Source organism: Elaeis guineensis, chromosome 1 (assembly GCF_000442705.2).
Source record: "Elaeis guineensis isolate ETL-2024a chromosome 1, EG11, whole genome shotgun sequence".
Lineage (NCBI taxonomy): Eukaryota > Viridiplantae > Streptophyta > Magnoliopsida > Arecales > Arecaceae > Elaeis > Elaeis guineensis.
In genome coordinates this window covers 159,699,280-159,711,962 of record NC_025993.2, presented here as the reverse complement: position 1 = coordinate 159,711,962, position 12,683 = coordinate 159,699,280, and the positions used below count along the sequence as shown (strand labels likewise).

The window sequence follows — 12,683 nt, the reverse complement described above, 5'->3', positions numbered from 1 at the left end:
TGGTGCCCACCATGGGGCCGATGCGCCTCCTTCGGACGGTGGGGTTCCTCCTGCCCACACATTAGTCTGTGGTAAAAAAAAAGAAGGGTACCTCCTATCCATATACAGACTCCTCCAGAGATTGTGGTAAAAATAAGGAGGAGGACATCTCCCGTCCGTACACAAACTCTCTAGAGACTGTGGTAAAAATAAGGAGGAGGGCAACTCCCATTCGTATACAAACTCCCCTTAACTGGAGGGCTATGTTACGGTGTAGAGTAGAGGCTTCATTAGTCTCACATTGGTTGTGAGTCAAAGGAGACTCTGGTTTATATAGGGATCACTATTCTTCTCACGTGAGATACCTTTTAAAGGACAAAACTATGAAGCTCATAGATCAGAACGGATAATACCTCATGTACTAAGTCATGAGCTCTTGACCGCAATAATTTTAATATTTAAACCATAGCAAAAATATAGTCTCATATTATTTTCATCGTTCAATTTTATGTCTATTTGATGCATAGCTTAGAGATCACCAAAATATATAATTTTAGTTTTTTAATATTTTTAATTACATAAATCATGATCAATGGCATGAATCTATTCTTTGAATATGCAATTATTGATTATGAACCTTAAAGGAGTAGATACCCTCTTCTTTCAAGGAGTAGATTTGGATAAGATCGATTGAATTTGAGCTCAGATCCGATCAGATCAAATTAGATAATCGAAATCCTATATCAATAATCCAAACTGTTGGATATGATCTATTACTTTAAAACTGCTTAGACACCAAAAATTATATGATTTGAAAACTCCTGATCTATGCATCAAATGATCAAAAAATATATTTAATTTAATTTTATTTAGATTATCTAATTTTTAATTACTTGATGTATAGATTAAGGATCTTCAAATCATATAATTTTTTCATGTACAAACGATTTTGAGGCAATAGACCATATTCAATAGCTTGGATTATTAACGTAGAAACTCTTATTATAGAGTTTTGATCTGATCGGTTCTAAATTCAAATCCGATTGATCTGATTCTAGCCTAGCTCTCTCTCTCCCTATATATATGTAGAAATTATTGGATTTTAGATCAGATGGTCCATAATATTAAAATCATTTTAAGCTTGAATATTTATTTAATTTTAAATTTTTTAGATATTAATTAGATTTCAATCAAGCTTGAATCAAGCTTTAATTTAAGCTAGAATCAAATCTTGGTTTAAGCATGAATTAATTTTTAGACCGATTTAGGACTTTCAAGCTATTCAATTAGGCTTGTATGGGCTTGGATCAAAATTAAGCTCAAATCAAGCTTAAAATAGAGGTAGAAAAAGTTATATTAGATCTCAACCATCAAAACTAATTTTAAACTGAACTTGATCAGAGCCCAGCTCGATCGCTTTCTAACTCTATTAGAACCTGCTGCTCCCGAATGATAAATTTGCTTTTTTAAGTTAACATCAACCAGCTCAAAATATTTTCAAAAAATTAAATAAAATAATATTTTTAAAAGATCAACTGGTACCCACACCCCTTCGTCATCATGGAAGTTACTCAAACGCACCACACTGGGTATGGATGCACACTGGACTAGGCCAGTCCATTGCCTGCTTAACCCGGCCCAAATTATAAAAACAAGGGCCAATATTTTACAGGAAGGAGGAGCTCAGGTCACAAGGGAAATTCTTTGTACATTGCCCGCCCACCGTATAGAATATCCGACACAGAGGGCACCATTTTGCCCAATTGAGCCATGTAATCATCATTTTCTAATATTTATTTAATATTTATAATTTTATTTTTTTATTTAAATTTGAAATAATAAAAATATCATTTTTCTTTTAAAATAATTATGATATCTTATGCCGATATTGTGACATCCTACGTTGAAATTATAACTTTTTGCACATGATATCATAATTTGATAAAGATATTTTTGATATTTAAAAATTTTATAAATTTTTCAATGATGAAAATATTTTTTTTTTTTATAATATTTTATGAAAAAATTATGACATCCTATACATAAAGTCCTAATTTCAATGCAGGATGTCACAATATAAATACAGAATATCATAATTTTTTAGAAAAGGAGAAGCATTTTCATCATTCAAAATTTCAAATGAAAAAAATAGCACTGGAGATATTAAATACACATTAGAAAATGACATTAAATGTGCATTGAAAAATGATGGCTACGTGGTCCAATCAGATGAGACGATGCGCTCCACATTGAATTTTCTACACCACGGACGGTGTGCAAAGAATTTCGTCAGATCACAAACCTCGACCTAGACTTGGACATCGGACTGTGCCTGGCCCAGCCCGGCCTAGGCCTATTGGGCCAAGTACCGTAGACCATGTCAAGCACAACCCATCTGATAAGTGGACCATGCCAGCAAGGCACGAAAGGTCTAAACCCTCCATCCAGTCCGGCCTTTTTTTTTCAACCCAAACGGTCGTGCCTAGCATGGCTTGTAACAGGTTCAAACGGGCCAGGCACGGCCCGTAACTATTAATTTATTTTTTTTTAATTTTTTAAAGGGTCCTAATGGCTAATTTTTTTGTTTTTATCATTTTGACCCTCCAACAACAAAAAAAAAATGGCTAGATTGAAATATATTTTGGAAAAATGAAAGTTTTAGAACTTTTATAAATAAGATCCTTCTCTTTCATTTTCTCACCGTACTAATTCACCAAACCAATTCTCTCCCTCTCTAATATCTCTACTCCTATTTATTCTCTCTTCTAACAATTCTTCTTTCTTCCATTTAATATTTAGCAAGTAACAATTACAGTTTAGCAATTCAAGAGTTATACAGAAAAAATATCTTCGTTTTGGAGGTCAGAGTTCAAGAGGTATCTCTTCGGTTACTCCACTCTGCTTTCTTTGGCTCTATTCCGATCTACCTCTTCGATTCTATAAATCTGGCTCTCCGACTATTCGACTCTCCGACAGCCCGACTCTCCTCTTCTAACTCTCCACTCTCTGCTCTATACCTTCTTCCTCTTCGATCTACTCAATTTTCTTTTGCTAGTTACGGATTAATTTTTATTTTTTTGTATTTACTCAATTTAGATGGCAACTTATGATGATGAGAATATTGCCGCCATATATGTCGGTATTTTTTCTATTTTTGAAGAAGAAAAAACTCTTTCTACTCCCTCTAGAGCCCCTTCTGTTGAAGCTGGATCCTCTTCTCATAAGAGGACTAACACTGTATGGAATGATTTTGATGGAGTCTATAAGGCAAAATATAAAAAATATATCAAATTATATAATTATGCTAGTAATAGAGGAACTAGCCATTTGAAGAGATATCAAAAGTCTCATAAGGTAAGTGATTCTCATCTTCAAAGCACCCTTAATACACAAGGGAGTGTCTTTGTAGAAACTTTTGCTTATAATCATGAAAATAAAAAAAAAAATATTTGTAAAATAGATAGTTAGGGATGAATTACTTTTTAGCTTATGTGAATCTTTTAATTTTGAAAAGTATATTCAATTAGCCTTATAACCTGCTTATAGAAGAACCAATAGATGTACATTTAGAAGAATAGCAATGACTAATTACTTAACAATAAAGGACAATTTGATTGGAATTCTTTCTACCTTAAATGCAAAAGTATCGTTAACTTTTGATATATGGACTACATCTGTAGGTAGTATGTCTTTTATTTCTGTCATTGCTCGTTATATAGACAATAATTGATAATTAAATAAGCGTATTCTTTCTTTTCATTCTTTTGATTATCCTCATTCTGATCGACAAATTTTCAATGTTATTTATCAAACTGCAGCTACATATGGTATTAATAACAAAATTATATCCGTTACATTTGATAATATATCTAATAATAATGTAGCTATCTAATTATTGAAGGACTATTTTCATCCCATTCTTAATAGAAAATTGTTTCATATTAGATATACATGTTATTTTTTGAATCTTTCTGTTCAAGCTGGAATGGACATGATTCAAGATATAATTGCAAAAACTAGGAATGCGATATCTTTTATTCATGCTTTAAGAGCACGAATATAAGTATTTAAACAATTGTATCTGAACCATGATAAATATTTCAAAAAATTTAAATTTGATATAGTTACTCGTTGGAATTCTATATACACAATGATTCATGATGCATATCCATACAAAAATTTATTAAATGCATATATAAATGATCGTAGATTAACCTTTATTTTGACAAAAAATGATTGAAAAAAAATTATAGAATATTTTTTAGTTAATTTTTATAATACTACAAATACTCTTTTTGATGTTTATTTTCCAACCCCTTGTATATTTTTATAACATGCATATATAATTTATGATCAATTTACATAATATAGAAATGATGATATTTTAATATCTATTATTTATGAAATAAAAAATTAATGAAATCAATATTGAGACATGGTATGTCCCATGCATAACTTAACTGCTATATTTGATCCACGGATTAAATTAAATGACGTACATATTTTACTTGATGAAATTGATAAATATATGAATCATGATTCTGAAACATCTAAAACTGAGGTAACTCAGCTACTTTACGATATTTTTATATTATGATGAAAAGATTCGTAGATCTAGACAGTCCACGTAATCTTCACAATCCACTTTTAGTACCTCTCATTCATTATCTATTTTCTCATTCCTTGCATATAAGAGACATTTACATACATCTTCTTCATCTTTAAGCAATGAATTAAAATTTTATTTACGAAATAAATTTTTTTCTGCATTAGATGAAAATAAAAAAGCAAATCTTGATATGTTGGCTTGATAGAAGAATGCGAAAAATCAATATCCTATTATATCTATAATTGCACATGATATTTTAGCTGTGCTGTCTACAGTAGCATCGAAATCAGCTTTTAATGTAGGTCAACATGTTCTGAATGAAAAAAAAAGTAAAATGACAAGCGAGACAATTGAGATGCTGCTTGCCTCAAATATTGACTGAATGCGAAGGTAAGACTTCAGAACAAAGAAGGATATGATACTGGACTTGATGATGAAGATGATACAAACACAACAGACAATTAGTAAGATTAATTTTTAATTTTTATTTTTTTTTTAAATTATATATTTTTATTTTTTATTTGTTGAGATGAATCACCTCTGCTTTCTTCTTTCTCCCTCACATTCTAAAGGTCAGACCTAACTCCCCTTTTTTTTTTTGTATAATTTTGATTTATATTAATAAACTGATAGAGATCGATACCAAATCCTCCACCATTACAAGATGATTTTTACTTTTACAAAATAAAATTTCAATATCTCTTTTTTTTTTTATTCCTAAACTTATTTTATTTTATAAAAATTATTTTTAAAATAAAAATTTTAAAAACATATCATGCAAAATGAGCTGTGTTGTGCCTGACCGTCGAACCGTGCCAGCTTAGGCCTTGAAAGACCATGCCGGATCTGAACCACAAGCCACCAAACCCCCAACCCAACTCGACCCATAAAATTCGATCGTGACATAGCACGATCTGCTACAGTGCTTGACGGGCCATGCCATACAGGCCATGCCATACAGAGTCCAATTTATGTCAATCGCATCCAATGCCCAACTCATGGGTTAGTACTTGACGGGCCATGCCATACAGAGTCCAATTTATGTCAATCCAATTTATGTCAACCGCATCCAATGCCCAACTCATGGGTTAGCCCGACCCCCGATGCCCAACTCTACCCCAACTTGAGTTGAACTTGCAGACCAAGCTGAAACTAGTGATTTATGACCCAATAGCCCAACCCAGTCTGACCTAACATTCTGTTTCCACAAACACGCGCGCATATATATATATATATATATATATATATATATATATATATATATATATATAATTATAAATATAATTATTTACTTATATAATATGACAAATTCAGTTATTCATCATACAGATCAGGATACTAATCATTTAAAGAATTTTTCTAATTAAGAATTGTACATAAATCATCGATACAGATTTAACATTATAAATGTGATAGGACTGCAGAAAGAGAAATGTTCAAGAATTTTTTGAATTTTGATTAACTATTGATTTAGGTTGGCCCAATTTTCCCCCAACCTTAATTTTTAACATGGTGAACCGAGTTTGAATTCACTCAAGCATTCAATAAACTGAGCTGAAACCGTGACCACCTATAGCCCATCCCAACTGGGCCGTTGTGCATCCGTAAGAGTAGGGCCTCCTAAATTGTCAGAACTGCCATTGTTTTTCTTGGTTACAGAACTACCATAGTTTCAACGCAGCCAAGATTGTCACAAAGAGCCGAGGCCACCCCACGCAGTTTACATTCCTCATCTTACACCCTTTCATGCGCCGATACCAAGCTATCAGATCAAGTCAAGTCAAAATGGCTGCTACTCTTGTTTACACTTCAGATCAACCTGCAACTTAGAAGATGATCAAGCTCTATAATTAATTTAATCTTTTTAATCATCTTGAGATTGCCAATGCAATATGAGAATCCAATACATTCCTAACATGTACAATTTCGCAACAGTGCTTTCAAATACCTTCGTGCAAGTTTATGCCTTACTAATAATGCAAGTGAACAATATTAGATCTACTTTTCAGTAACTAAAACCTACTGTAATAGACATTGTCTGCTGATGAATTGTGACATCACACTAATGAGCCAACTTTCATGATGGGTCATTCCGGGTTACTACAAGCTAGCAGCAAAGCGACCAACTTACAAATCATAAGATAAATATATAGGTCCAGGTTTCTAAAAGATGCCACCCACCTTACAGAAAAACAACCATCAACAAGGGAAAAGGATTGGCGACCCATCTCGGCGGAACTTGTTCTCAGACAAATCAAGCTTGCTCATCTTCTCTTCGCACCATAGCAACTGCTCCTTGCTGATTCTTGCCATTCTCAAAACCCTTGATACGACTTTGATGTCGATAAGGCCAAGTAGCAGCTCCACTTTATCTGGGGTGGCTGGCCAGGATTTTTTCCAACTTTTGCTTTTGGAGAGTTCCTTCACTTTGCTCTCCTTCTGTTGTTAAATAAGTGGATCTTTAGAGAGTACTTATCTCAGGAGACGAGATGTCGGAGAATTCCAAAGAAAAGTTCTCTAAAGCATGTACTTCATGGGGACATATACACAATAAAATCATCTATGCTACATATCTAAGGGAAATTGATACTTGCGATAAAAGCAACCTCAGATTCTTAGGCTAGCAAAATACCTTATGCAATAACAAATTGCAATTACTTGCCTCTGAAGGGGGATAACAAATCACAATTAATAGCTAACAGAATGCCATTCTTCCATGACACAACCACAGAAAACTATAGAAGAAGTAAATAATTCAGATGAGATACCAATGAAGGGGATAATCATGGTTAAAGAGAATTCACTAAATAATTGATCGATAAAACAAGAAAGCAGGACAATTACTGCAAAACAAAGAATGCCAGTTTTCCTCAAGAGTATTTTCGAGTACATTTAACTGGACCACATAATTAGCCACTTCAAAGATGGATCATGGAAATTTTTCAAGGAGGATAGAAATGGACCAGTTTATGGAGCATACCTTCTCAAGAGAGGCTTTAACCTGCTGAAGGGAGCTTTCATCCTGATTGTGACCCCTAAATAAATTCAGAGAACTGACTGATTTTTTCTTATCTGTCTTTACAAAAAGGAGGAAGGTTAAAATTGACTCCTCCATAATATTCAAAAGGTCAGAGGAAAAGATTGGTGGGTCTAATTCATCTGCCTCATTTTCTTTCTGGTCCAAACCTGAAAGAAGGCATAAAGCAAGTCACATGACTGTATATATGAAATTTATATGAAATCTAGAACCAGTTTTATCAAAGTAGTCCTAAATTCTAGTTCATAGTTACAGAGTCAACATTAGAACATCATAGAGAAGAACAGCATGCACCTGACTATCAACTAATTAAAATGAACAGGTTTCCAAATTTTAAGCCAGGTTCCCTTTTTTTTGTAAATCAATTTACAATTCCCTGCACATGGGGGAAATGGGACCCCCTTGAACTCAAATGCTTAATACTTCCAGAAAAGCCATATTGGATTTCACTTGCAAGCACTCAAAGTGTTTAACCAGTTGTTGATCCACCCCATCTATTACTCTCTTAGGACTGTTCTTTTCAGAACAAAAACCAGAAGTAATTCAACTTCAGCTCACAATGCCAACCTTGTACATGATATCAACAGTTTCATATGATGTTCTAATGTCCATGTATTCATTAATCATATACAGGGCGCAGAATCACATGAATGCCTCTGTTAAAAACCCTCCAAAATTTGTCAAATCAGATGGCACCATAAGGGCATGCACTAATGACATTTTACTTTTAATCATACCTGACAAATGATGCAGGTTTGATAAATAGCATACTAATGTTTGATCATAAGTTTAGGCAGTAATGACCATTTTACTTTTAAACGTACCTGACAAATGATGTAGGTTTTACAAATAGCATGCTGATCAATGCTTCAATGCAACCAAGCTACTAATTTTGTGCAAACAACCAATCTCATTGTAATTGAGCAGATTAACATTCAATCAAGCTTTCATGAAAGAATTATATAAGGTTGTAAAGATGAAGATCACTAGTGCAAAGCAAGAAAACATGACCGTGATATTAAAACTAAAATTTTCAAAGTGATTCGAGAAAATTGCCCACTCCAACAAACATTAGAATGCTTTTTTTTTTTTTGCGAATTAGTTAAGTTACATGAACTTCTCTCTCTCTTGGCACTTACCTTGAAAACTAGGAACTTGAAGCAACTTGGAGAGAGAACTTCGAGTTCGGGCAAAAATTTCCACCCTGGAACCCTGTTCAAAGGGCTCATTTTCAATAAACCTCTGCAACAGAACCTGGAATTGCTGAAATGCCTGAGCAGCAAAGCAATAGGTGGTGGCATTTTCAGGTTGGGATGATATTTTCTGACTCAGTTGGGTGTATTGACAATGGAGAGCCTCCCAAGTTAAGCAAATCTGTGCTACATAAGCAGTTTCAAGATTATGGTAAGGGTCTTCCTCCCGAGATTGTCGTAGATGCTCACAGTCATCTTGAAGTTCATCTCGCTTTTTGAAAGAAAGGTTCCTTAGAGTCAAGGACAGCTTCTTCGATACAGATCTTGGTGAATTATTTGAAATATTCCAAGATCCTGTGACATGATGCGTTTTATCATATAAAAACAAGGAGCATTAGACAACTGCCAAACAAAACAGAGTCACAAACAGGATCAGTAGTAGACCAATCAGAGATAAAGTAGTGGTGCAAATAAACAAAAATACAGGAGAAAAAATTCTAAATTTTCACAAAACTCTTACTGTGACATCAAAAATGGTAGTAGAACTACCTTTATTTGCCACATTAAAGAGGCATATCAGGATTGGGATTATATCCAATATGGTATTACAAATACACGTCAAAGTATTTGCACATGCAAGCTAATAAGAAAATGTTTCAGAAGTCATCATCTTCATGTGCTATAGTCAACATGGATGCAGGTATATTGTAATACATTCAGCAGCCCTAAACTCCAAGTCAATGTATATGCAGTGATCAATGAAACAAAAACAGCTGTACTTGAAATTTAGATAATAAATAATTGTAAACAAATTATATGAATGAAATGTGTGGAATGAGAGAGCACCTGCCTGCAAGTATCCTGAATATTCAGTGAACATCTGCTCTGGAATCAAATGTTCTGTAACTAGATAAAGCTTGAAGAATTTTGTTTGCTTCTGGATTTAGGCAATCACATTTTGAAGAAAAAGGGAACTAAGAAAAAGGGAACTACACATTTCAAGACAAAAAAAGATTGCACCAACATTACTGGCCTTCACCAGATTGTGGTCATGCATTAAACACCTAGTATAGTTCAGCCAAGGCATTAAAAAAGGTTCAACCTTGCTTGCAGACCCATCAGAGACATTTGAGATGCAGAGCTTGAGTAAAAGTTTATTAAAATAAAAGATTAAAGACATTAGCACAATTTTTTTAGCATAAAACTAAATACACAATGAAAGTCTACAAAGCAGTAAATAACCTGAGAAGCTAAGCCAAGAACTCAGAACTCAATATAAAAAAAAAATCCTAAATATTCAAATAAACTAGAGGAAGCTCAAACAATAGTTGCATGCCAGAATGAGACTGCGCACATATAACCATCACCTATTCATTTGAATTTTTTTAATAAATCCACAAACATAAACCAGATAGAAAATCACCTTAATTGGTTAATAGATAAATTTTCTTCAAAGTGCAGCTACTTTGTTATAAGGGAGTCAAGACCATTTTGACGTATAAACTGGAAAATAACAAAAAAAAAAAAAAAGTTGAACCAGATTTATCTTCAGACAGTGATATACCTGCTTCCTGCAACTGCTGAGTGATCATCTTGTCGAAGAAAAGCATCCTCTCGCAATATTTATTGTATAAGGTATCGAATCCACACCATGGATACCCATCTTCCACCTCCGATTCCCTCCACTCACTTGAACTTGACTCCTCCTCTTCTGGGCACGATTCTTCAGGAATCAGAACCATGAAACTGTTCTTCCTCAGCTCCTTCAGCCGCCTCTTCACTTCATTAGTGATGAAATCATCGTCATCATCCTCCTCCTCCAGAGCCGGGTCAGCAGCAGCTGCCTTCGGTGCCGAATCCATGGTGTCAACCTTTGGTTCCTCTAAGGCCACTTGATCGCTTTCAGGGCACAGATCATCCTCCGCTTTTGGTTTGCGAGTTCTTCTGAACTTTTTCCCTTTAAAAAACTCCATTTGAGCCTTGTTCCGAAACCCAAATCACAAACAAGCTTGTTGGCGAAGCAAGAACAAGTAAATTCCTCCTTTTCCTTCCAAAGATTCCAAAAGGGAAGATTTACCCCCAGAGTTAACGCCGATCCACCAAAGCCCCTCTCATTTCTCTCGATTCCTTCAACTTCTAAAGCCCTAGAAAGCTAAAACACAAGTAAAATCGCGCCTTTCTGCTTGAGAAGAGATAAAATAAGAACAAAATCAAAACTTGGGCAATAAAAGAGAATCAAGAAGGAAAAAAGATGAAGAAACATTAAAAATCCCTCGAAAAATAAACGAATTAGATAAATCACGGCATTGACGCAAAGAAACAAAAGAAAACATCCAAATCTCCGCCAATGCGGCTAGCTAGATCACAGTATCGACGCAAAGGAGCCTAGGAAAATCTCAAAGGCACCAGGATCCCCCATTCCCCAATATGAGCCTCTTTACCACCGCACACCCAACCAAACGAAGCCCATGCAACCAAACAAACGCCACCTTCTCAGGAAGGATAAATCGCCTCAAAACCCTAGAAATCCGAACCAAAAATAAAAAATATCCCAAATGCAGCTCACGAAAACCTCATAATATCCCTCCGAGATCCCATCAAGACTCCACCGACACTTCAAGCAAAAAAAGACAAAAATAATGCATAAAAAAAAGGCGGAAAAAGCCAGCCTGAAGAGTTCTGGTACCTGATCCAGCCTCTCCGGTACGGAACTCGAAAACCCTAGAAATCCAGTCGAACGGTTGGCAGATTTTACGATTAGGGTTAGGGTTAAAGAAGAAGAAGGCGAGTAAAAGGGAGCGACAACTCCAAGAAGGTGGAGGAGGAGGCGACGAACGAGGAGGGCATGAGCCTACGAAATTATTCCATCTTAGACGGCCGGACAAAGTAATCGAAAGAGCAAATTATCGAGTTACCCAAATTAATAAAAACTCATTACTTTTGTTTGTTTGTTTGTTTGCTCTTTCTCTCTTCGGAAAATCGATGCGTCATATGAAATGGGGGTTCAAAACACCAAAGCCTGGGAAACCGCGCGGGATGTACTGTCTTGTCTCAAAGGGAATATTGTCAGAACCCACAAACGACCAAAATCCCATTTTTACCCCCTCCTTCTCGCTTTATCTTCCTTTCTTGCCCCACCTTGGCCATTCCTCCCAAACTATCACCAAAGGATTCGCGCTCCTTTCTCTCAAAAAAATGATGAATAAATAAATAATAAAATTACCCTCGGTTCAATTGATTTTTGATAATTTGGATAAAAAAACATCAGATGGAAAATCGGGTGAGTGATGGTGGCACCCAAACTTGGTATCGAGGTTTTAGAAGATTTAATTGATAAACTTGTTGGAAGTTGTTGTTGGATGAAACTTTTCAGTTGCGCTCCAGCTAAGAGAATAATATTTAAATTATATGTTATATAAAATAAATTAATTAAAAAATATTAAATTGTATTTTAAAATAATTTTTAAATGAATATATATCATAAGTTATCTATGAATATATTGTTCCTTAAAATGATTAATGAAATTATACCCACCACGTGCGGCACTCCAAGACTAGAATAAATGCATCATCTTTTGATTTTTCTTTGATACCTATTTGGTATGATTTGGTTGACGAAGAGTAGCAGGAAATGAGGTAGCTCTTGAGAAGTAGTATGAGATTTTTTATTTAATTAAAATTTTAAAAATAAAAAAAATAAAATAAAAAATTTTATAAATTTTTTTTTTTTATATTTCATATGAAGTAAAAATTTTTGAGGGCGGTGAATTTTAGTATTTTTCATGAGATAAAAAATGATAATATTTTTTTAAAATATTTTTTTAAAATTTATGATTAAAATTTTATAAAATAGTAATGGATGATC

At 34.3% G+C, this 12,683-nt stretch overlaps 1 protein-coding gene across 3 annotated transcripts; it reads right to left on the bottom strand.

Moving 5' to 3' along the window:
• Window positions 1-6,565: 6,565 nt before the first annotated feature.
• On the bottom strand, window positions 6,566-11,787 carry LOC140852521 (uncharacterized). Of its 3 annotated transcripts, none has more exons than XM_073245848.1 (5): window positions 11,505-11,787; window positions 10,383-10,997; window positions 8,765-9,172; window positions 7,569-7,774; window positions 6,566-7,027 (listed from the first exon to the last, which is right to left on the bottom strand). In XM_073245848.1, exons 2-5 carry the CDS (start codon window positions 10,789-10,791, stop codon window positions 6,788-6,790), a joined length of 1,263 nt encoding a protein of 420 aa, XP_073101949.1. In that variant the 5' UTR covers window positions 10,792-10,997; window positions 11,505-11,787; the 3' UTR covers window positions 6,566-6,787. The 3 variants fall into 3 exon arrangements, with proteins under 3 accessions (XP_073101949.1, XP_073101958.1, XP_073101953.1); XM_073245857.1 differs by having other exon boundaries at window positions 10,383-10,970; XM_073245852.1 differs by lacking the exon at window positions 11,505-11,787 and having other exon boundaries at window positions 10,383-11,368.
• Window positions 11,788-12,683: the final 896 nt, after the last annotated feature.

Excerpts from the sequence above, each read along its gene's own strand:
- LOC140852521 (XM_073245848.1), bottom strand. The coding sequence starts at position 10,791 with ATGGAGTTTTTTAAAGGGAAAAAGTTCAGAAGAACTCGCAAACCAAAA. Across the intron at positions 9,173-10,382 it reads TCAGCAGTTGCAGGAAGCAG|GATCTTGGAATATTTCAAAT; the intron begins GTATATCACTGT and ends ATCATGTCACAG. Across the intron at positions 7,775-8,764 it reads TCAAGTTCCTAGTTTTCAAG|GTTTGGACCAGAAAGAAAAT; the intron begins GTAAGTGCCAAG and ends GCCTTCTTTCAG.